The sequence below is a fragment of the Schistocerca americana genome, chromosome 4 (genome assembly GCF_021461395.2).
Source record: "Schistocerca americana isolate TAMUIC-IGC-003095 chromosome 4, iqSchAmer2.1, whole genome shotgun sequence".
NCBI lineage: Eukaryota > Metazoa > Arthropoda > Insecta > Orthoptera > Acrididae > Schistocerca > Schistocerca americana.
In genome coordinates, this window is record NC_060122.1 from 732,937,783 (window position 1) to 732,964,389 (window position 26,607).

At 42.1% G+C, this 26,607-nt stretch overlaps 1 protein-coding gene across 2 annotated transcripts in view; it reads right to left on the minus strand.

Annotated features, from left to right (window-relative positions):
• The window catches only part of LOC124612560, a 75,389-nt gene that overhangs the window by 40,721 nt on the left and 8,061 nt on the right, over nucleotides 1-26,607 (minus strand). For both annotated transcript variants that reach the window (XR_006979547.1, XM_047140835.1), the window contains exon 2: nucleotides 15,832-16,725. Coding sequence is in view for 1 of the 2 variants with exons in the window: in XM_047140835.1 (XP_046996791.1) it covers nucleotides 15,832-16,703 (872 nt within the window). In the remaining variant the exon portion in view is untranslated. The remainder of the gene's footprint in view (nucleotides 1-15,831; nucleotides 16,726-26,607) is intronic.

Consider the following 26,607-nt stretch of genomic DNA (forward strand, 5'->3'; position numbering starts at 1 on the left):
TAAAATAGATGTGTCACACTCAGTTAAGAGTATGGAGCTGAGGAATTTTAGGAAATGTGCAAGGAATTCATTAATCCAAAACTGTTTTTGTATCCTGGAAGTATTCTATAAGCATAGTTTTTAATTACAGATTAATTATATTACAACTGGAAGCCAGGATGAAGTACAACAATGTGTATTATAGATAGATTGATACCCACCATGTAGAGGAGACAAGTTGCAGACAGTCACAACAGAAAGATTGCTACATATTTAAGCTTTTGGCCAAAAGGCCTTCTTCTGAAATAGAAAATACACACATTCACACAAGCACCACTCACATTCATAGGGGCACTGTGTCTGATCGCTGCATATGTCTTTGTGTGTGTTCTACTTCAGAAGGAGGCCTTTTGGCCGAAAGCTTAAATGTATAGCAGCCTTTCCGTTGGGTGACTGAATGTCTCCTCTATGTCGTGAGTTGCAATCTATCCTTTTCAAAATATTGTTAGACTAATGATATATGTATTCATTGTTTATTTTTGCATGTGCATTTATAGACATTGCTTAGGCAAGCTTTATACTTGTGCAAATGTTTTGTTTTTAGGGAATAAAATCAAGTCACTTCTCTTATAATTTCTCGCACTGTCTATCTCTTCCATTTCAAGTATATCTATATGATGCCTTCTTCCTCGTATGCAAGCATAAACTCATTGGAACAACAGCACTTGTGAACACATTGCCTCACTGTTCACACAGTCTGCTACGCAACCACTTCTTTGTTTGGCAATTTGTGGTGTGTTGATTGTGATGAAATGTGACAGAAAAAGACGGAAGTGGCTGTGAATAAAATAGTTTCTCAATAAAAGAGGTACTATGTGCGAGAAATATAAAGTGACAGCAATGTTTTTTATTTGCAAATTTCAGAAGAATATTGTGGCAAGATTTTGACTTTGTGCTTCGAAAACAGTGAGAGTATCTCTGTTTGATTGTTATGCAAGGCTGCTATGCTTAATGTATTGTCTGCAGCTACAAGGAAGGCAATAATATTCTGTTATCTAATAACCAGCAACTGTCATACCCATTTGAGCTATTTATTTCACATTTTAAAACAAATGCATTTCAGTGGTTATTCCTGAAACTGCAAAATACTTAAGGAATGTTCTTAAACAGGCATTTGAAGGTTGAATGGCTTTCATTGCATAATTTTATTTTAGACAAAAAATTGTTTTCAAAACTTCAACAAAAAATGATAATAGATTAACATCGGACATTACAAATTTGGGAATGGCACAAACCACTACAAATGATGTCTTGCTATCAAATGTGAATAGTTTGCTTCCCCCTCCATTTCAATTTCTAGTAGTCTGTTGAGCTGTTCCACCTATGTCATCTTTTTCAGTTGATCTGATGGCAGACTCCTCAACTATTATGCTGTAAGTCAGCAAAGCACGAATATTTGTCCACAGTTTTTACATGCACTTTACATAAATTTGTAGGCTGTTTCTTATGGTTGTCTGCTTTGAGCCTTATTTTATTCTTCGATATACTTCGCAGAGACTTTTTATTCTTAGTTTCTATTAAGTCAAGCACATAGTTAGAACTCAAGCCACTGCATCTCAAATTATTGTTCAAATAATCTTCGAAAGCAGACTTCCATATTACTTTTCTTTTTTTTGTTATCTGTACATGTTATACACTACTGGCCATTAAAACTGCTACACCACGGAGATGACGTGCTGCAGACGCGAACTTTAACCGACATGAAGAAGATGCTGTGATATGCAAATGATTAGCTTTTCAGAGCATTCACACAAGGCTGACGCCAGTGGCGACACCTACAACGTGCTGACATGACGAAAGTTCCCAACCGATTTCTCATACACAAACAGCAGTTGACTGGCGTTGCCTGGTGAAACGTTGTTGTGATGCCTCGTGTAAGGAGGAGAAATGCATATCATCACGTTTCCGACTTTGATAAAGGTCGGATTGTGGCCTATCGCGATTGCGGTTTATCGTATCACGACACTGCTGCTCGCTTTGGTCAAGATCCAATGACTGTTAGCAGAATATGGAATCGGTGGGTTAAGGAGGGTAATACAAAACACCGTGCTGGATCCCAACGGCCTTGTATCACTAGCAGTCAAGATGACAGGCATCTAATCCCCATGGCTGTAACGGATCGTGCAGCCACGTCTCAATCCCTGAGTCAACAGATTGGGATGTTCGCAAGACAACAACCATTTGCACGAACAGTTCGACGACGTTTGCAGCAGCATTGACTATCAGCTCAGACCATGGCTGCAGTTACCCTTGACGCTGCATCACAGACAGGAGCGCCTGCGATGGTGTACTTGATGACGAACATGGGTGCACGGATGGCAAAATGCCATTTTTTCAGATGAATCCAGGTTCTGTTTACATCATCATGATGGTCGCATCTGTGTTTAGCGACACCGCGGTGAACGCACATTGGAAGCGTGTATTCGTCATCGCCATACTGGCGTATCATCCGGCGTGATGGTATGGGGTGCCACTGGTTACACGTCTGTCACCTCTTGTTCGCATTAACGGCACACTGAACAGTGGACGTTACATTTTAGATGTGTTACGACCTGTGGCTCTACCCTTCATTCGATCCCTGCAAAACCCTACATTTCAGCAGGATAATGCACGACCGCATGTTGCAGGTCATGTACGGTCCTTTCTGGATACAGAAAATGTTCGACTGCTGCCCTGGCCAGCACATTCTCCAGATCTCTCACCAATTTTTTTACCAATTGAAAACGTCTCGTCAGTGGTGGCCGAGCAACTGGCTCGTCACAATACGCCAGTCAACTACTCTTGATGAACTGTGGTATCATGTTGAAGCTGCATGGGCAGCTGTACCTATACACGCCATCCAGGCTCTTTTTGACTCAATGCCCAGGCGTATCAAGGTACTGATTTCTCACGATCTAAGCACCCAAATTGCGTGAAAATGTAATCACATGTCAGTTATAGTATAATTTATTTATCCAATGAATATCCGTTTATCATCTGCATTTCTTCTTGGTGTAGCAATTTTAATGGCCAGTAGTGTAAATTAAAGCCCCCACCTGATTTTGTTTCCAAATTATGAATAACCTCAGGTATTACTGTAGGGATTTTGATATGGTTTTCATTAACAGATAGACTGATTCATAAGGAAGGTTTATGTATATCACCACTTATTACAAACAAATCATCTGGCCGTAGATATTTAGTGCTACCCCAGTGAAGTCAGGGCAGGTCACTAGCCACCTCTGAATTTCAATGTACTTTCTTAAAGGGCCAACAGCCATCACTGCACATAATGCACCTTACAATATAACAACATAGAACACAATGAAACACACATGGCCACCAGCAGCCTGTCATCTGCTGAACAATGAAACACATTCCCACCAAATACAGGAAGTAATATGCCAAAAGGCCCACCTTCCATTTAAAACAATTTCTGTGTGCGTACTTACAGTCCTACAATTGCTGTTTGTCTCAGTTGGGAAAGTCTCGCAGCATATACGGTGTGGATTGGTCGGTTTAAAAGAGCAGAAAGGGGGGGGGGGGGCAGGGGGGGGGGACACGACCAAACTGCAAGGTCATCAATCTCTTGTTCCCGGTAAAATAATTACACAAGGGAAAGAAGAGAAAAGAAGGAGATGTACAGTACAATAACAGGAGAAAGGAAGAACCAGAAGAATGACAGGACAACCAACAATACTATGGACAATGTACAGGAAAAGAAACAAGTAGACGGGGTAAAAACAAGAGAGCAGATGAACACGAGAATAAAAAGGAAAATCCAGCCACTCTGCGACACATTAAATTATCCCCCCTAAAATAATTAGAGTGGAGAACACAAAGGGACAAAGGACATGAACTAAAACTTATATAGAATGATAATACCCACCGTCATGTATAGAACGTACATCTAAAATAGCCGATGAGGCTTTGTCAGCTAAAATTAATGGCAACGAGTCCTGTAACTGAAGAGTCCGCCACAGGACAGACAAAGGAGGACAATTCACCAAGATAAGGGCCACTGTCAGCCAGGTGCGGTACCTACACTGAGGTGGGTCATCATAGCCATGTGTCACGCAAGTGTGGCCAATGCAGAGAACCACAGCGTCCCTGCAAGAGGCCCGCATGGAGGACTGCCACAAATTTGCAGTCTCCTTAATGGCACGCAGTTTGTTGTGCGTGCTGAGGTTATGCCACTTTGTCTCCCAAAGCCGCAAAACCCTGCAGCATAGTGCTGAACGCAGGTCAATTGCAGAGAAGCCGATCTCCACAAGCGGTTTCTGTGTAGCCTGTTTGGCCAGCCTGTCAGCAAGTGCATTGGCTGGATTCCGATGTTACCTGGGGTCCAGACAAGCACCACTGAACGACTGGACTGTTTCAGGGCATAGATGGACTCCTGGATGGTCGCTACCAAAGGATGACGAGGGTAGCACTGGCTGATAGCTTGTAGGCTGCTCAAGGAGTCAGTACACAGAAGAAATTACTCCCCAGGGCATGAACGGATGTGCTCAAGAGCACGAGATATATCCACCAGCTTAGCAACGAAAACACTGCAGCCAGCAGGCAAGGAATGCCGTTTAATATGTCCTCCATGGACATACACGAAGCTGACGTGAGCATCAGGCATCTACTCACTGGTGTAAACCACTTTGTGGCCTTGGTACATATCAAGAATAGAGAGGAAGTGGCAGCGGAGAACCTTGGAGTTAACGGATTCCTTAGGGTCATGTGAAAGGTCCAGGGGAAGCCATGGTCTTGATGTACACCATGGAGTTGTACGTGAATGGACCTCAAGTATAGGTGGTAAAGTCAAGGTCTCCAGTTCGGAAAAAAGGGATCGGACACTAACTGAATTTGGAAGCCCAGACCTGGGTCGCCGATGCCGAAGATGAACTGCCTGGTGTGGGAAAAGGAGACGGTGATTCGGATGCGCAGGAGATCTACGAACATGAGCAACATAATTGGCCAGCATTTGTGCACGCCTAACCTGCAACAGAGGAACTCTGGCCTCCACAAGGCCGCTGTTCACCAGACTTATCCCAAAAGCTCCTGCTGCTAGGTGAACGCCACAGTGGTTCACTGGGCCGAGTAAACGCAACGCTGAGGGCGCCGCCTAACCATAAACATGACTCCCATAGTCAAGGTGGGATTGAACAAGTGCCCTGCAGAGCTGCAGCAGCATAGAGCGATCTGTACCCCAGTTGGTGTTGCTTAGGCAGCAGAGAGCATTGAGGTGCTGCCAGCACTTTCGCTTAAGCTGACGGTGAGGAAGCAAAGTCAATCAGGTGTCGAAAACCAGTCCTAAAAATCGATAAATCTCCACTACAGTGAGTGGATCGTCATTCAGGGAAAGTTCTGGTTCTGGATGAGCGGTAAGACGCCAACAGAAGTGCATAACACACGACTTTGTGGCCGAAAACTGGGAACTAGGGGCTAGAGTGCATGACTGCACCTTGTGGATGGCTCTCTATAGGTGCCGCTCAGCAACACCAGTACTGGTGGAGCAGTATGAAATGCAGTTGTCTGCACACAGAGAAGGTGAGACGGAAGGCCCTACAGCTGTTGCTAGACCATTAATAGCCAATAAGAATAGAGATACAACCAATACAGAGACCTGCAGGACGCCATTCTCCTGGTTATGGCAGGAACTATGGGAGGCACCGACTTGTACACGGACAGTACGAAGCAACAGGAAATTTTGGATAAAAATCGGGAGTGAGCCTTGGAGACCCCACTCGTATAATGTCGCCAGGTCGTGTCATATCCTTTTCATAAATAAAAAAAGACAGCAACCAGGTGTTGGCGTCTGGAAAAGGCTGTTCAGATGACAGACTCAAGGGACACAAGATTATCGCTGGTAGAGCGACCCTGGCGGAAGCTGCTCTGACATGGAGCCAGTAGGCCACGTGACTCCAGGACCAAACCCAACCGCCGACAAACCATACGTTCCAGCAGCTTACCAAGGATGTTGGTGCTCAGCCAAGTGCTTCGCAATTGCTTTGGCATCGGTACATAACATGCCATTTACGTTAGCACTGGGAATACCTGTTTGGGTCCGGTACCCAAAAACACGTCTGATCTTTGCCCAAGCTTGGGAAGGTGACTTATGGCACACAATGGTCAACACATCTCTCTCCCAACGCTCCTGCTTCTGATGTTTGAGAAGGTGGTAAACGCGGGCACAGAGCTGTTTAAAGGCTATGAGGTGTTCCAGGGAAGGGTGCCACTGTAGTGCTCACCGACATTCTGTAATTGGTTCAGTGACTTCCAGCGAGCACCATGGGACTGCCTTTCACCGGGGGGGGGGGGGGCGGGGTGCAGATGTGAAAGTTTCCCAGTCTGCCTTGTTTAAAGCCCATCTGGGCAGGCGTCTGTGAGCAGTGACAGGAAGATGGGGAAGTGGTCACTACCACACAGGTCATCACGTGCTCTCTGGTGGATAGATGGGAGAAGTCCTGGGCTGCAAACTGATAAATCAGTGGCCAAGTAACTACCATGAGCCATACTGAAATGTGTGGCGACACCAGTATTTAAGAGGCAGAGGTCGAACTGAGACAGTAAAGTTTCAACATCTCTGCCTCGGCCAGTAAGCACGGTGCCACCTCAAAAGGTGTTATGGGCATTAAAATCTCCCAAAAGTTGGAAAGGTTTAGGGTGATGATCAATCAGTGTCGCAATTCCACTGGAGGATGACGTAATCGTGTGACTGGGAAGGCATGGAACATTCAATGTGGCAGTTTACACCTCAGGGTCACCTGCTGCCACCGACTTATTGCCTGAGCAGTATATATCCATTGTGTCTGAGGGTCCGGAGATATCCAAGCCCTAAGTGGACGCCAGAATCTCCACCTCATCTGCAGACGAAGAGGTTGTAGGTAGCGGTGGTGTGGGTGCCAGTGCAATTGCCTTGATCTTGGGGACATTATTTTTGGATTTCTCTTGCTGCTCCCTGGGTTTCCCTGGCTGGGAGGACTTCACTGATTCAGTCTCTGGGACTGAGAATGACTGTGAAGCCCTATGACCAGCTGCTTTTGGGCTCTTCAGCCACTGGCGGGTGTCATCTCTCCCACTAGCAGAAACCAGGGAAGGGAATGACTTAAGGGACCCATTTCTAGCGAGAGGAGCCAAAGAAGACTTATGCTTCTCCGGCTCAAAAGTGGGAACTGATATCCCTGATAGTTGGGGGGGGGGGGGGGGGGGGGAAGGGGGGGAGGGGTTGCTCCTGATGTAGGTGGCGCGGGAGAAACAGGGAGGGAAGTGCCACCCACCATCAAAGGGGTGGGTGTACGTCTTCTGGTTCTGAGAGGAGACAGGAATACGAGGAACCAAAGGGGCGACAACTGTTCTCGTAGCAGCAGCAGTGGTTGTCATAGCCACAGGATGTAGGTGCTCAAATTTCCTCTTAGCCTGTGTAGGTCAGTTGGTCCACAATCTTATATTCCATGATTTTCCTATCTTTCTGTAAAATCCTGCAGTCTGGTGAACAATGTGAATGATGCTCTCCGCACATAACACAGATGGGAGGTGGCGCACGTGGAGTATTGGGATGTGGTGGACGTCCACAATCTCAACATGTGAAGCTGGAAGTACAGCGGGAAGACACATGGCCGAACTTCCAACACTTAAAGCACCGCATCGGAGGAGGTATATGTGACTTGATGTCACAGCGGTAGACCATCACCTTGACCTTCTTTGACAATGTGTCACCCTCGAAGGCCAAGATGAAGGCACCAGTGGCAACCTGATTACCCCTCGGACCCCGATGGACACACCGAATGAAATTAACACCTCACCGCTCTAAATTGGCGCGCAGATCCCTGTGGAATATAATACCCCGGACCATATTTAAGCTCTTATGGGGTGTGATGGTAACAGAAACATCCCCCAACTTGTCACAAGCCAGTAATGCCCGTGACTGGACAGAGGATGCTGTTTTTATCAAGACTGACCCAGAGCGCATTTTGGACAAGCCCTCCACCTCCCCAAACTTGTCTTCTAAATGCTCCACAAAAAACTGAGGCTTCATGGACAGGAAAGATCCCCCATCAACTCTCGTACATACAAGGTACCGGGGTGAATAAGCTTCACTGCCATCCTTAGCCTGGCGCTCCTCCCATGGTGTGGCCAGGGAGGTAAACGATTTGGGGTCATTTCTTAGCATTGAAGTTAGACTTTGCCCACTTAGAGACTGCTGGCACCGGACCACTAGCAAGAGATGATGTACTACACTTCATGGCGTGTCATCTGCTCTGATGCCACCCATTCCGACCAGGGGCTCTCTCCACGGGCACCACCCAGCTGCAGCAAAGGCCACCTGGCAGGATGGCCATTGCTGGGAGTCCCGATGCCCCAGGGTGACGGGCATCTACTCCATAGCATATGTGGGAGTTAACGGTGCAGGCATCAGCAGAGCGATCCCTGTGTAGTCAGGCAGCTACAAACCAACCAGGGTACATGGAGGCCCCAACGCAACAGACTGGCTGCCGTGCTGGATATGAGGTGCAAAGAATTCCATGGTCATCGTCAGCGCAGAAAAGACACTGGATAGTGGGTGGAGTAAAACACACCCAGGAAGGTGTCCTTGCGCATAAGATGCGAGGATGAGCAGAACTGCAATGCCTCAATGAGAAATCTGGGGTAAAGATCTCAATGCATGACGGACACGAAGCACATGTAAGGCACCCTTCCCCAATTGGCTCGTTCTTTGGGAAAATTTTGAAAAATGGGGGTCAAACCCCACAGAGGACCATCATATAACGGCCGAAAGGTGAGAGACTCGTTTTAGTCGCCTCTTATGACAGCCAGGAATACCTTGAGCCTATTCTAACCTCAGGGCCCACAGGGGGGCTGCGTGGAAAAAAAACTGCAACACTGTAGTGTTATCTTTGCACAGTACTGCAGAATGTGACATAAGTGTTAAGATTTCATATTTTCCAGCCGTACTTTGTGGCAATTCTCTCAAGTGCCAATTTTTTGAGCTATTTTATTGTATGGTCTGACGCATCTGTTAAGATAATCTTTAAAACTGGTCTTCCGGAATAAGCTTGTAGCCAATGTCGAATCTGAACACACATTCTTTATTTCTGCAATGCATCAGCTAAAGAGACAAAGGAATAATCCTGTAGCACCTATTTATTTTTCAACTGTTTTTCTAAACAAATCTTCATTTTATCTTCTTACATCCTCTAACAGGCAGTTATGAATAGTTTTGTTCAATTCAACAATTTCAATTATGACCCTGTTCTGTTTTGATGAAAACTCTCCTCACTTCTTTAATAGTTACCTAACTCAATGGAGATCTCCAATCATGTGATGTTTTTGTATACACAAGTATCTATAAATCTCCCTAACTATTTACTAAAGTCTTACAATTAACATATATGAATTCTGGTCTCACAAATTCATTCCTTTCCCAACTTTATATCTTTCTTTCTGTCTGTTACTTGTCAGTGGTCACAGTTGGTAGCCCTGTGCCTGCTATACGGACGTCTGAGTCACAGCTCTCGTACGAGATAAGTAATTTAAGTAGTAATAAACTGTTCTTAACACTTTAAACTAATTTATTACGTTAATTATAGTGCTCTTCAAGCGTACCATTAAAGGTTTTTGTCTTACTTGCGTATTTTCACAGTAATTACATAAAGTTCGTTTTGTTTACATATCGCGGCCAGGCCAAACTTTTGAGCTTTCAGATGGAACTTCATACCGCAATTTTAAGTGCATTTACTGATAGTTTAGTGTGCTAAATACGTTTGCTGCCCCTTTATATCTGTAGAGTATCATCATCTCTTAAGTAATTTCCAGTAATAAACTTCTGAACCATTGTTTACATTGTCGCAAATAGGCCTAATTTTTCGTACACGTATTTTCATTGTTTTCTGGTAACTTAATTGTCTTTCTGTCACTAAAATCGATTTGTACCATGAGTGTAAAGTGCCTGACATGCCATAGAATCGTTAGCTCCAGGGTCTGGTGTGATGGATGTAGTAACTTTTTTCATTGGGGCGATTGTAGTGGCGTGGGAATTGGGAAAATGAGCGAGACTCATCAGTGGTTCTGTAGGCTATGCAGTAGAGATAGAAAGATTGTGGAACAGGAGGGGAAAATTGCTGCCCTTCAGGCTGAGTTAGACAAAGCTAGGCGAGAACTGGGCAGGTTAAGGGGGGAGAAGGGTAAACAGGGGTGGGAAGTGGCAACAGGCATAAGGAACAGGCCAAGAAATTCTTCTGACAGCTTTGTTATTAATGCACAAAATAGGTTTGACCTGTTGCCTCAGTCAGAAACTGATGAGCCTCTCACAGAAGTAGATGTAGACAGGGCTCAACAAGCTTTCAGCAGCAAATTGAATAAGAAGGTAGGGAAGTCTGCAAAGAGAAAGAAAGTCTTGTTGCTAGGTAGTTCGCATGCTAGGGGTGTGGGCCAACTTCTGCAGGATGAATTAGGGTCAGAATACCAGGTCACAAGTTTTTTTCAAACCTAGTGCTGGACTGGGGCAGGTTACAGAGGATTTAGGTTCACTATGTAGAGGCTTTACTAAGGAAGATACCGTGGTTATTGTGGGTGGGCCGGGCAACAGTATTGACAGAGATCCGGGGTACAGCATAGAGTGTGACCTGGCAAAGATTGCATTAACATCGAGTCATACCAGTGTTGGGTTTGTGTCGGTTCTGGAGTGCCACGACCAACCTCATTTGAGCTCTTCTGTCAGGAGAGTTAATTTGGAGTTGGAATGGCTACTTGGATCTGGTGCAGGGTCACACATTGGTGTGGTTCCTGTTGATTCACTCTGTAGGTGGGACTATACTAGACATGGCCTACACCTCAACAAGAAAGGGAAGGGTAAACTGGCTGGGCTGATAGCAGGAAATTTAAAGGGGGGAGGAACTACATCTCATGGTGGAACCTCTTTTTTAGTGTAAGATCAGTGTCCAGTGGGAAACTCAGCCAGGCAAGTACTAAAGATGTTAAAAAAGTTCAAGATACTCACAAAAGTAAAGTGAAAAATAACATTAATATATTTCATCAAAATATTGGGGGATTGAAGAATAAAATTGATGAGCTTCTGCTTTGTTTAGAAGATATAGAAACTGAGAATGTAATAGATGTACTATGCCTGTCTGAGCATCACATTGTCACTGATACGCAAAAGGTTAGCATCAATGGGTACCAATTAGCTGCACATGTAAGTAGAGATAATATGATGAGAGGAGGAGTTGCCATATATGTCAAAAGCTTCCACAGTGTAAAAAATTTAGAAACTAAAAAATTTTGTGTAGAGCAACATATGGAAGCATGTGCCACTGAACTAAAACTAAATGACGGCACTTTCATAATTTTAACAGTGTATAGGTCCCCCTCAGGGAATTTCCAGCTATTTCTAGAACACTTGGATGCTTTGTTGTGCTATCTGTCAGACAGGGGGAAGCAAATTATCATTTGTGGGGATTTCAATGTTGATTCCCTGAAAGAGTGTAATAGGAAGAATGACCTTGTAGTATTACTCAGTTCTTTCAATTTGAGCTCTGTCATTGATTTTCCTAATCGGATAACAAAGAACAGCAGGACATTGATAGATAACTTTTTTTATAGACCAAGATAAGTTTAAGGACAATGGTCTTTCAGATCATGGTGCACAGCTAGTTACAGTACATGACATAGCTCCATGCAATATATCAAATCAGAATTTCAAAGCAGTGCGTTCAATTAACAATATAAATATTGCAAACTTTAGGGAAAGCCTAAAGCAGCTAGACTGGGATGAAGTGTATAAGGAACCCGATGCAAACTTGAAATACAACTTATTTCACGATACATTTTTAAGGGTATTTGAAAATTGTTTTCCCAAGAAAATGATTAAACATAATTCCAAGAAAACATATAAAAGACCTTGGCTAACTAAAGGAATAAGAATATCTTGCAACCGTAAAAGAGAATTGTATCTAACAGCAAGAGGGAGTACTGTCCCCGAAATTGTTCAATATTGTGCGGTACTAAGAAAAGTTATTAAAAAGTCCAGAAGCATGTGTATCATGTCTGAGATCAGAAACTCTGATAGTAAAATTAAAGCAATTTGGAATATTATTGAAAGGGAAACAGGGCAACCAAGAGCACAGGAAGACTTTAGTGCCATAAAACTGAATGATAAGTGTACTAACAAACAATCAGAAATTGAAAATATTTTCAATAATCATTTTTTAAATGTTCTGGAGAAAATAGGTTCTAGATCTTCACTAGAAGAGGCAAGGCTTCTAATAGAAGAGGCCATACCTGTGCAGTTTGAAACAACTGTATTTCCACCAACCTCCCCCTCTGAAATCAGTAAAATAATAAACTCACTGAAAAGTAAAAGCTCTTACGGAATTGATGGCATTTCCAGCAAGATACTTAAAGCTTGTTCCCCACAGATAAGTAGGATTCTCAGCCACGTATGTAATAGCTCTTTGGAGCAGGGTGTTTTCCCCGATAGACTGAAATATGCCATTGTAAAACCACTGCATAAAAAGGGGGATATGTCGGATGTCAACAACTATCGCCCAATCTCTCTCCTGACAGCTCTATCGAAATATTTTGAGAAAGTAATGTATTCAAGAGTAGCCTCCCATATTTGTAAAAATAAAGTGCTAACAGAATGTCAATTTGGTTTTCAGAAAGGCTTTTCAACAGAAAATGCTATATACGCTTTCACTGATCAAATATTAAATGCTCTGAATAACCTGACATCATCACCCATTGGTATTTTTTGTGATCTCTCAAAGGCCTTTGATTGTGTAAATCATGGAATTCTTTTAGATAAGCTAAATCATTATGGTTTGAGGGGGGCAGTGCACAAATGGTTTAATTCATACTTAACTGGAAGAATGCAGAAAGTTGAAATAAGTGGTTCATGTAATGTTAAAACAACAGCTGATTCCTCAAACTAGAGGGCTATCAAGTACGGGGTCCCACAGGGTTCGGTCTTAGGTCTTTTACTGTTCTTGATATACATTAATGACTTACCATTCCACATTGATGAAGATTCAAAGTTAGTTCTTTTTGCTGATGATACAAGTATAGTAATAACATACAAAAACCAAGAACCAAGTGATTTAATTGTAAATGATGTTTTTCACAAAATTATTAAGTGGTTCTCAGCAAACGGACTCTCTTTAAATTTTGATAAAACACAGTATATACAGTTCCATACAGTAAATGGCACAACTCCAGTAATAAATATAAGACTTTGAACAGAAGTCTGTAGCTAAGGTAGAATTTTCAAAATTTTTAGGTGTGTCCATTGATGAGAGGTTAAACTGGAAGCACCACATTGATGGTCTGCTGAAACGGCTGAGTTCAGCTACGTATGCTATTAGGGTTATTGCAAATTCTGGTGATAAGAATCTCAGTAAATTAGCTTACTATGCCTACTTTCACTCACTACTTTCGTATGGCGGCATATTCTGGGGCAATTCATCGTTGAGTAGAAAAGTATTCATTGCTCAAAAACGTGTAATCAGAATAATTGCTGGAGCCACCCACGGTGATCCTGCAGACATCTATTTAAGGATCTAGGGATCCTCACAGTAACATCACAGTATATATATTCACTTATGAAATTTGTTGTTAATAATCCAACCCAGTTCAAAAGGAATAGCAGTGTGCATAGCTATAACACCAGGAGAAAGGATGATCTTCACTATGCAGGGTTAAATCTGACTTTGGCACAGAAAGGGGTAAATTATGCTGCCACAAAAGTCTTTGGTCACCTACCAAACAGCATCAAAAGTCTGACAGATAGTCAACCAACATTTAAAAATAAATTAAAAGAATTTCTAGATGATAACTCCTTCTACTCATTGGCTGAATTTTTAGATATAAATTAAGGGAGGGGGAAAAAAACCAACTTAAAAATTTATGTCATGCAATATTTTGTGTAATGTAATATCTTGTACAGACATCTTTTATTAACCTGACACGTTCCACATCATTACGAAGTGTCGTATTCATGATCTATCGAACAAGTATTAATCTAATCTAATCTGCAATTTGAAAGTAGTTTAGGACCATCCTGTAATACTTCTTTATTGTGTGATAAAATCAGTTGCTTATTTAGGTGTCTGTGTTTGCCAAGTCTATTTTTTTTCTTCTAGAACAATTTCTATATCTACATGGATACTCTGCAAATCACACTTAGGTGCCTGGAAGAATGTTCACTGAAACAGCCTCACAGTAATTCTCAATTATTTCAATCTCGAACAGCGCACGAATAAAACGAACACCTGTATCTTTCTGTGTAACCTCCGATTTCCCTTATTTTATTATGATGATTGCTTCTCCCTGTATAGGTCGGTGTCAACAAAATATTTTCACATTCGGAGGAGAAAGATGATGACTGAAATTTCGTGAGAAGATTCTGCCAGAAAGAAAAATGATGTCAACCCCAAATTATGTATCATGTCAGTGAGACTCTCTTGTTTGTTAAAGTAAAACATGCCCTTCATGGCAAATTCTGTGATCTTGGGAAAATAGCATCATTTCTGTTTTCACACCTTTTTTTCCAATGAGGAATCATTCTTTAGTTTTTGTTCCGTTACTGTACTCGAAAACCCCTTTATTGTCTCGCAATGGGATCGGCTGTTATTTACCAGTTCCTGTAACTACATTATCAGAATTATAACATCTTGTTGCATTGACCTGAATTAATTCCTTAGAATATCATTTATTCAGTCTTTAAACAAGTCCTGTTATTATGTTGAAGATTCCTTCCATATATGTGACAATAATTTTAGTTTTCTTCAAATACAATATAGCCTGCACATTAGTTTCCTCCTTGTTCAGTTCTTTTGTAATAAAAAAGATCTAATTTTAATTACATTCTGCTCTACTATTCCCTCAATAATTATAACTATACTACATTCCAAGGTGCATTTCTAGGAGTCAAGTTATTGTTTATTCAGCCAAACTTAAGAACAGCGAGGAGGGTGTGGTAATTGTTGGGAGTGCCTAACGGCTTCTAAGGCACTACTGAAGTTTCAGTCTCCGAATCTCAATAAATTTTCTCTTGGGGTGGAATCCAAATTTCACAGGAACTAGCAAATGGAAGGAGGGCCAATGACAAGATGCACTTCTCTACCATGGTTCCTAGTGTTTGGTGAGAAATGTGAACAGCACTAAACCCTGTCTGGGCTAAGCTCACAGCAATCTCTATCAAAAACGAATTCTTGTAAATGTCACAGCATAGGATCGATACTATCAATTTTCTTGTTTATCACTTGATAGCATAGACCTCTGTTAATACTGTCACTTAGCAGTGTGTCAGCATATCATGCTTAAAATGTTGCAGACACTGACTCACCACACTATGATCTATATGGTTGATTAATGAGCAGTCCATCTATATTTATTCCCCACTAAGCAGTGCTACAAACTGACTACTTTATGGGTAATTGGGGCCTGAAGAGAAGGGCTCTACCAACTGTTCTTAGAATTAAATTTTTACAGCCAGAATCATGAAATATTTCAGAGGGTCCCCTCCCCAATACTGGAAATGGACTATAACATGATGAAGTGGTATCTGTGTTCCTGATTAGTAAGTGTTCAAAAATTTTACTTAATGTGTTACACGCGTTCAGTCATAACTGAAAAGTATTTGAAAGCACTCAAAACCTTTTAGGCACTAGGCCCCTAATGCCTTAAACTTTTTTTTTTTTTTGGGTACGTAAATGGTGCTGTTACTTTTGAATAGTTTTTAGCATAATATATGGATGTGGAACATATTTAACAGGAAATTATTAATAAAAGTAACTAAATTTAACCAAAGAAATTATTACCACCAACCTGCAAGAATATTTCCTCCTGTTGTTTCCTACATTGGACGAACTTTTCCTTTTACGAGTATTTCTATTTTTCCTTGGTGAAGTCTGTGTGCTAGTTGAAACATGTCTCGTATCATCCATCTTATCAGAAGCTTTATGATCACCATTAACCATTGTTTCTGGGTGTACAAATGTGTGTGTTTCAGTTTCCTTAGCTACACTATTTGCACTGCTCTCTACAATGAGACTGTCTTTACATTTCATAACAACATTATCTTTTACAGAATCACTAATGCCAACTTTTACAAAATCACTAACCCTGTCTTTTACGGAATCACTGTTTTCCTCTTGTACATTAAACAGCTCATTTTCCATGAGATCCAGTTCTTTTGAAATTCGATCATTATCATCATCAATTTCCTCAACTTCACTTTTTATCTTTATAGTACACACATTTGTCTCTTGCTTGATACCAGCAACTAAAGCATCCCCATTGCATCTAGTGTGAGTGCCTGGCTCAGTCTTGATTTTATCATTTGGCAAAATAGCTTTTGTAGACAACTCATGGGTTGAAGAAGCTTCCATTTCTGTTTTCACTTTAATATCAGAAACTTCAAGTTTTCCCTTCAATTCAGTTCTGGAATGCTCTTGTACATCCAAACAGCTTTCTTCATGTAGCTTTTGTTCTTCACTTTTCTTAGTCACCTCATCAGCATCAAAATTTTCTTTTTTAGCTTCTAGCCTTTCTCCCATGGTATCCAAGTCGTCCTCAGCTAGAAGCCTCTCTTCCTCGGATAATTCTTTATCCCGAGATTGTAGTTCTTCTCCTGAGGTTTCTTCCTCTTCCTCCATTAACTCAACCCAGCTTTTGCCTGTAATATATTCTTTGGCCATTTCTGGAGGTGAATGACTGTTTCTGAAAAGAAAGATAAATCAAAATTCTTCAAGCATAACACAATACTTTCATTACAGACTGAACAGGTAGAATGATAAAGACTTTAAAAGTCCATAATGATCACAATACATACTTATCAGGAGAACGTATCTCCCAATGTATCTTAAAATGAAACACAATTACAGTTATTAACATGTAGGTGAGTGTTGTTATTTTAAAAAGTAACTTAAGTGGTAAATGAATATCAAATTTTTATTTAACTTCAGCAATCTCCCAGACCATGTGACAGATACTGTCAAAAGTACACTTAATGCCACAAAAATAGGCCAGAGAATATTGCTGCCCCAATTGAAGTCCAGTCCAATACAGCAAATTTATAATGGGGCACCAAGAAGAGGTAACAGTTCTTGAATATTACACATAATTTGCCTGTCACTATTCTACAGATACTGAACTGAGGTGGCAAGTGTGTGTGGTAATTTGTCTGTTGCTAGTGGCCTACAGCTGTATGTTCAACATCCAAGCTTTCGATAGTGCCATCTTGACTACAGGTTACAGTACCTCTCATCCCTTTTTGTGTACAAAGATAAACTTCCTTCTGATTACACAACTGCACATCTATGATGTTCTTACACATCTGCATCAAACACAACCACTGGATACGATGACATCCAATTAACATCTCACAGCATATGTGGTAATGATTATTTGATTATACAGCAGTTATTTCAACTAATTTCCAGAATGAGTGGATCAGTATTAAATGTGTGCGTAGATAGTGAGTCAAGTAAGACTCAACACCTCTTCCGGTTCACTAACAGTGCAAGATGTCAAAGCAAGGTTTTTTAGCAAATGATAGTATGCAGAAGGGCGTGTAATTTTGTTGCTATTTAACCATTTAAACTCTTGAATCAACTGTGATATCAAAGTACATATATATTTTTTTTATTAATCAATATACTACATTAAAGCACTCAATCTCTTATGATCAAAGTGATTGTAACTTGTTCATGTTGGTGTTGGAACTTTCTGCAAAAATATCTAAGAAATGTACCAAAACTGAAAAGAATGGCAACAAACTACACTCTAGCCCTATTTTTTTATCCCACCGAAAATGAATGGATCAAGATAAATAGATGGTGCAAGAATAATAACAAGACCCGATGACATAATCCTGAGAAGATCTATGGAATTTCATCCCAACTGCCCACCAAATGGCAAAAAAAGAGTGACTTTATTTCTATGTCTCAGACTGTTTCATACATGATGCAAATGGACAGTGAAGTTGAAGACCGTTAAATGACATATTAAGTAGTGAATAATGACAGGCTATTCCCATTTGTTTATTTATTCATCCAGGGATCATCTTACAATGATACTGGAGACACTGTAATACAATGAAAATTAATAACTGAAGAACATGCATACATACAGTATATATAAATATGCTTTGTAAAGATAGGACAGATGGTCGGCCTTTATGATGGAACTGTCCTAGCATTTGTCTGGCATGATTTACGAAAACCACAGAAAACCTAAATCAGGATGGCCAGACAGTGTAAATGCCAACCTCACAAATATGAAGTCATTGCTTCATTTGGTAGGAATCTACAGTACAATGTTCTTTGATTTACACACAACCTGCTCGAGACAACTTATAACATGAAACACAGTTTTGCTCTTCATTACCGAACACCCACGGGTGAGTCCTGAGACATGCCACATGAACTAATTCTACTCTGCTTAGAAAACTGATTCCATCCCTCTGCACGTGTTCACGTCCTCCCCTCCATCAATCTGAATGTTTGAGTCAGCATCCCCCTGATGAGAGAGACGGTGAACTCAGGAGAATTACAAGGGATTACTATCATGCACTATTCATCATGGCACATGATTTTCTTGTGAAAGCAGTAAACAGTTATCATAAAGCATAATGTGACAAGGTGTTGTAGTTATATCCTTTCATTACTAACAAATACTCTGAGTCCTCTAAGTAGTCTTTAACTTGGTAGTATGCATTACTTACAAAGAATATTTTAGCCGTATTTTTAAACACATGTATTCTAGTAACTTTTTTCATCTCCTTGGGTAGTTTATTGTAAGAAATTTTTGAGAACACTTCTTGTGGAGAACAACAGCCTGGCAAAAAGTAAATTAAAAATGAGGACAGTCTCGGCCACAAAAAACATTTACTTTGTGGTAACCAGCTTCGGTCAGTTTTTGAAATTCTTCAGACCTCATACCATGATGGCAGGCAGTGGCAGTGAGTGGAGCTGTTGTTATAACTTGACAAGAGTCAACTGATGTTTTTATTGCGCGTTTGTGTCATTAAAAAATTGTGTGTGTTTTGTGCCTTCAGTGCCCGGAAGAGACTTTCACAACTTAGAACTGAGTGTATGTAGGAATATTGGCTGTTACAAACTTATGATAGAATGCTAGGAGCAAAACACAGTGATGACATTATTTTTGCCAGTACATTTGTTTGTTCATTCCTTATTAACTGACAATATTCATCTTTAAAAGCTTTATGTTTGTCACACAACCTAGAGGTTTATCATGTATGCCTATTGCAGTAGAACTGTTTTCCCTTTTCATGCCGAAGTGCATACGGTTTGTTTTCTTAGTGTTCAATGTTAATTTATTACATGCTGCCCATCATGAACATCCTTGAGGGTTTTATTTGCTTTTCCTCATAGGAGTTCTGGTATTTTAACAGTGACTATGGTGTTACTGTCATCAGTAAAAAGAACTTTTCCCCTGTTTATTATAACTCCCTGGAAAGTCGTTGACATATATTAAGAACGGAAGTAGACCCAATACACTATCCTGAGGGTAAAAAATATCTTCACAAAAATTGTGAGAACTTTTATCTGTTCTTTTCATACCTGCTGTAGATTAAATAAAACAGCACAATAAAACCAACATTTTAACCATATCAATATTTTTACTAAACAGCCAAGTAACACACATCCAACCTCCTGGTCTAACAGCTGTTCTGTTCTCGATTTCAATTATTCCACTGGACTCTGTAATCATACACATCAGATGATTACTTTTTAGAGTACTGCACTAAATCCTGTAAAATGATTATCCCTTACATACCATCATAGCATTACACTACACATAGTAAATATTTCAGACTTGGAACAAATTTTCTGCTGTCAAAAAAGTGCTTCCATTAATGGATTAAATGGGTAACAAATGTGAAAGGATATCCAGTTGCTTAGAATCAATAAAACCGTGAAAAATGCAATATTAAGTTCCACCACTTACATGTTAAAAACAACATATACACTATGAGATAAACACAATTAGTTTAACATAGAAATCTAATTTAAAAACAAACATAAGGAGAACAGGAAAGGCAGCTACTGGGATCACCCAAAGAGATGCTCAAGAAAGTTTTTCTTTTTTTTTTCAGGTGAAGTGCATATAGAGAAAAATTAGCAATGATTTGCCAGATCATGAGGCACAAATATTAATGGGAAAGAATAACATTAGGAATAACATCAGTCATGTCCCAATATGGTAAATGCTGTATTAATGTGGTTGCTGTGGTCTTGAGTTCAAAGACTGGTTTGATGCAGCTCTTCTTATGGGTCGCGCGCAAGCCTTCATCTCTGGTTAACAACTGTAACCTACTTCCACTTGAAACTGCTTACTGTAATCACCCCTTGACCTCTCCCCACAATTTTTACTCTGAACACTTCCCTCCATTACCAATACGATTCCTTTGCACCTCAAGAGGTGTCCTACACACGTACCCTTCTCTTAGTCAATCTGTGCCATAAATTTCATTTTATCCCAATTTGATTGGATGCATCCTCATTCATTACTTGATCTAACCATCTCACCTTCAGCATTCTTCTGTAGTTTCACAAAGATTATATGTCTACTTATCTGAAATGTCGTCCATGTTCCACTTCTGTACAAGGCCTTACTCCAGACAAATAACCTCAGAAAATGATTTCTAATCCCTAAATTTATATTAAATGTTTGAAATTCCTCTTTTTCAGAAGTGCTGTCCCCTATAGTTTGAGCATCATCAGTTACTTTGCCGTCCAAATAGCAAAACTCATCTATCACTTTCTGTGTCTCCCATTTCCTATTCTTAATTCCTTAACCAGTACAAGATTGAATTCCACTACATTTCATTACTATTGTTGATGTTCATCTTGTAACCTCTTTTCAAGATAATTTCCATTCCATTCAGCTGCTCTATTAAGTTTTTTGTCGTCTCTGACAATAACAATGTCCCTATATTTTAATTCCCTTTCCTAATTTCTCCTCGTTTTTCTCCACAGCTTGTTCAAGGTACAGATTGAACAACACTGGGTATAGGCAACAAAACTGTCTCAACTTCTGCTTCCCTTTTAAGTCTTTCGATTGTTATAACTGCAGTCTGGTTTCCGTAAAAGTTGTAAATAACCTTCCACTAAGCTATGTTGTCAGTTGTGAAAGATATATCAGTGTAGAAAGTTACTGTTCCACACACCTCTTTTTTTGTGGGTAAAATCAAACAATGGAAAGTCCTGGTTGGAATATCAACAATTGCTAGTCACTATAAAAATGACACAGTGAGTTGTAGACAGGCACAATGAAAAGACTGTTCACACCACGCTTTCGGCCAATGCATTCCTCAGAAAAGAAAGGAATCCCTATCTCCTGCTCCTCTGGCCAGGCTGCGAAATCCTGAGTGGGGCAGGGAAGGGGGAGAGATACCAGGGTACGGGTGGGGAGAAGAGCAACGTCTGGCGGAGCGTGCAGGAACTGGGAGGCAGGAGAAGACTGCCAGGCACAGTGTCGGCAGGTGTTGGGGGAGAGGGGCAGAGGGGGGAGGGAGCAGGGAAGGAGAGGAGCAGAGAGGGCAAAAGACTGGTGGGTGTGTGGCAGAGAGCAGTGCACAATGAGAGTGAGGGGATGTGAAATGGGAGGAGGTGAGAGAAAAGAGTGGGCAGAAACTGTTGGGTGAAATGTGTGAGGAGTCATCAGTTTCCTGAGCAGCAAGATAGGATTCCTTTCTTTTCTGAGACTGATTCTGGCCGAAAGCTCAGTTTGTAACAATTTTTTTGTTGTAACTTCCAGGAACTAAATGTGTCTACTTTTGAGGGTAAATATAATTATTAGTCAAGTACCACTAGAGCTGTGTAATACAACCGATAATCAAACCAATATTAATTTGTCCTCCGAATATACTTATGAATAACTTCTGCACTGTCACATGTACAATGTATTCTTCAAAGTGAACTGTTTACAGACAAATTAGAAAATAGCAAAATGTAAAACTATAAGAGAAATTTATAGAGTTTGGACAATTATTGGTAAATTTACATACCGCCAGCAGTTTCAATTTTACTGAAAGGATTTTGTGTAGGTAAACAATTAAGTACCCTGTCCTTTGCACATTATACTCGTGCCCTGATGAGCCAAATACGCTCAAAGACAAAAAAGTGATGCAACACGGAGGAATTATCTGAACAGGATGTAAATCGATAGATGTGACATACACGTAAAGACAAACAAATGATTATGATTTCAGAAAAATTGGATGATTTATTCAATAGAAAGTGCTTCACAAATCGAGCAAGTCAATAATGTGTTGGTCTACCTCTGGCCTTTATGCAAGCAGTAGCCAACTTCAAACCGATTGATAGAGTTGTTGGATGTCCTCCTGAGGGATAACATGCCAAATTCGTCCAATTGGTGCGTCAGATCGTCAAAATCCTAAGATAGTTGAAGGGACCTGCCCATAATGCTCTAAACATTCTCAGTTGGGGAGAATACCGGCAATGTTGCTGGCTAAGGTGGGGTTTCACAAGCACGAAGACAAGCAATAGAAACCCTTACAATGTGCAGGCGGGCATTATTTTGCAGAAATTAGAACTCGAGATGTCTTGGCAAGAAGGGCAACTAAATGGGTTGGTTGGTATAAAGAGGGTGGGGGAAGGGACCAAACTGCGAAGTCATTGGTGCCGTGTTCCCAGTAAAGTAATCATACATGGGAAAAAAGAGAAAAAAGGAAAATGGAAGAACCAGAAGAATGACAGAACGACAACCAACAATACTATGGACAAAACAGGAAAAGAAAACCACAGAGAGAAGCAAGAAACTGGCAGAAGAGTAAAACCAAGAGAGCAGATGACCACGGCTGGCCGACCACGAGAATAAAAAGGAAAAGCCAGCCACTCCGCAACACATTAAAACATCCCCCCTAAAAGAATTAGAGTGGAGAACACAAAGGGGCAAAGGACATGCGCTAAAACTTGATAAAACCCACCATCACATATAAAATGTACAACTAAATTAGCCAATGACGTGTTGTCAGCTAAAATTAATGGCAACGAGTCCAGTAACTGAGGAGTCCATCGCAGGGCACACAAAGAAGGACATCTCACAAAGATATGGGCCACCTCCAGCCAGGTGCCGTACCTGCACTGAGGTGGGTCATCATAGCCGTGTGTCACCCAAGTGTGGCCAATGCAGAGCCGGCAGAGAACCACAGAGTCCCTGCAAGAGGCCCGCATGGAGGACTGCCACAAATTCACAGTTTCATTAATGGCATGCAGCTTGTTGTGTGTGCTGAGGTTATGTCACTTCGTCTCCCAAAGCTGAAAAACCATGTGGCGTAGTACTGAACGCAGGTCAGTTGCAGAGAAACCGATCTCCATAAGTGGTTTCAGCGTAGCCTGTCGGCAAGTTCATTACTTGGGATTCCAATGTTACCTGGGATCCTGACAAACACCACTGAACGACTGGACCATTCCAGGGCATAGATGGGACTCCTGGATAGTCGCTACCAAAGGATGACAAGGGTAGCACTGGTCGATAGCTTGTAGGCTGCTCATGGGGTCAGTAATACACAGAAGAAATGACTCCCCAGGCCATGAACGGATGTGCTCAGAAGCATAAGATATAGCCACCAGCTTAACAGTGAAAATACTGCAGCCAGCGCGCAAGGAATGCTGTTCAATATGTCCTCCATGGACATATGCAAAACCAACATGACCGTCTGCCATCGAGCCATAGGTGCACAACACTTTGTGGCCTCGGTACATGTCAAAAATCGAGACGAAGTGGCAGTGTAGGGCCTTGGGGTTACCTGAGTCCTCAGGGCCATGTGAAAGGTCCAGGCGAAGCTGCGGCCTAGATTTACACCATGGAGGTGTACATGAATGAACCTCCAGTATAGGTGGTAAAGTCAAGGTCTCCAGTTCGGAAAGAAGGGATCGGATACGAACTGCAACTGGAAGTCCAGACCTGGGTCGCCGATGTGGAAGATGAACTGCCTTGTGTGGGAAAAGGAGATGGTGATTCGGATGCGCAGGAGAACTAAGAACATGTGCAACGTAGCTGGGCAGCATTTGTGGACCCCTAAGCTGTCACCAGACTCGTCCCAAAAGCTCCTGTTGCTAGGCAAACTCCACATCGGTGCAATGGGTCGAGTAAACGCAACACTGAGGGTGCCACCAAACCATAAACCAGACACCCATAGTAAAGACGGGATTGAACAAGGGGTCTGTAGAGCAACAGCAGTGTAGAGTGATCTGCAGCCCAGTTGGTGTTGCTCAGGCAGTGGAGGGCATTGAGGTTCTGCCAGCACTTCTGCTTAAGCCCACGAAGGTGAGGAAGCCAAGTCAATTGGGTGTCAAAAACCAATCCTAAGAATCGATGTGTCTCCACTACAGTGAGTGGATCGTCATTAAGGTAAAGTTCTGGTTCTGGATGAACAGTAGGAAGACGACAGAAATGCATAACATGACTTTGTGGCTGAAAACTGGAAACCATGGACTAGAACCCATGACTGCGCCTTGTGGGTGGCTCCTTGTAGGCGCCACTCAGAAACACCAGTAGTGGTGCAGCAGTATGAAATGCAGAAGTCGTCTGCATACAGAGTAGGTGACACGGACGGCCCTACAGCTGCTGGTAGACCATTAACTGCCACTAAAAATAGAGAGACACTCAATACAGAGCTGTGCAGGACCCCATTCTCCCGTATATGGTGGGAACTATAGGAGGCACCTACTTGGACATGGAAAGTACGAAGCAACAGGAAATTTTGGATAAAAATCAGGAGTGGGGCCTCAGAGACCCCACTCGTATAATGTGGCAAGGATATGATGGCGCCAAGTCGTGTCACATGCTTTTCGTAAATCAAAAAAGATGGCAACCAGGTGTTGGTGTCTGGAAAAAGCTGTTTGGATGGCAGACTCAAGGGAAACAAGCTTATCAGCGGTACAGCGAACCTGGCGGAAGCCGCCTGACATGGAGCCGAGCCAGTAGGCCACGTACTCCAGGACCCAACCCAACCGCCGACACACCATATGTTCCAGCAGCTTACAAAGAATGTTGGTGAGGCTGATGGGCCGATACCTATCCACACCAAGCGGGTTTTTACCGGGTTTGAGTACCAGAATGATGGTGCTCTCCCGCCATTGCGATGGAAAGACACCATCACACCAGATCCAGTTGAAGATGACGATGTTGCTTGTAGTCAGATGAGAGATGTTTAATCAACTGACTGTCGGTCCAATCTGGCCCAGGAGCTATGTCAGGGCAATGTGCAAGGGCACTGAGGAACTCTCACTCTGTAAATGGGGCGTTGCAGGATTCACTGTGGCGTATAATGAACGAGAGGACTTTCCCTTCCAGCCGCCATTTGAGTGTGCGAAAGGCTGGGGGGGTAATTCTCCGATGCAAAGGCTCAAGCATAGTGTTCAGCAAATTGGTCGGCAATCAAGTTTGCATTGGTACATAACAGGCCATTTATATTAACACCAGGAACGCCTGTTGAGGTCTGGTACCCGAAAACACGTTTGCTCTTTGCCCAGACTTGGGAAGGTGACATTAAGCACTCAATGGTCGAGACATATCTCGACCAACACTCCTGCTTCCGACGTTTGATAAGTTGGTGAACATGAGCATAGAGCCTTTTACAGGCTCTGGTGTGCTCCAGGGAAGGGTGCCACTTATGCCACTGTAGAGATCACTGACACTCCTTAATTGCTTCAGCAACTTCTGGCGACCACCAAGGGACTGCCTTTCACCGGGGCACCCTAAAGAGCGAGGGATCCTGTTTTCCGCCACAAAAACAATTTTTGTAGTCACCTGCTCAACCATCACATCAATGTTGCCGCCTGGGGGAGATTCAACAGTGATAGTAGAGGTGAAAGTTTCCCAATCCACCTTCTTTAAACCCCGTCTGGGCAGGCGTCCGTGGGCCTGACGCCGGAGCTGTGACAGGAAGATGGGAAAGTGGTCACTACCACACAGGTCATCATATGCTCTCCAATGGATAGATGGGAGATGTCCTGGGTTGCAAACTGATAAATCAATGACCGAGTAACTAGCATGAGCCACACTGAAATGTGTGGCAGTCCCAATATTTAAGAGGCAGAGGTCGACCTGAGACAGGAAAGTTTCAACATATCTGCCTCGGCCAGTAAGCACAATGCCACCCCACAAGGGGTTATGGGCGTTAAAATCTCCCAAAAGTTGGAAAGGTTTAGGGTGTTGATCAATTAGTGCAGTTAATTCATTCAGGGATACTGCACCATTTGGAGGAAGATACACATTGCAGACAGTTATTTCCTGTGTCATCCTTATTCTGACAGACACAGCTTCAAGAGGGGTTGGAAGGGGTTCAGTTTCACTATGGACTGAGTTTAGGACATAGTCAGGAACCATGTTTCCTGGACGGCAATGCAGAGGGCAGATGTAAAGCTTAACAGTTGCCTTAGCTCAGTCAGGCTAATACCACTGGAGGATGATGTCATCGTAAGGCTGGGAAGGCATGGAACATTCAATGAGGCAGTTTACGCCTCAGGGTGATCTGCTGCCACCGACTTATTGCCTGAGCAGTCTATATCCATCGTCTGAGGGTCTGATGAGCTCAAGTTCCTCAGT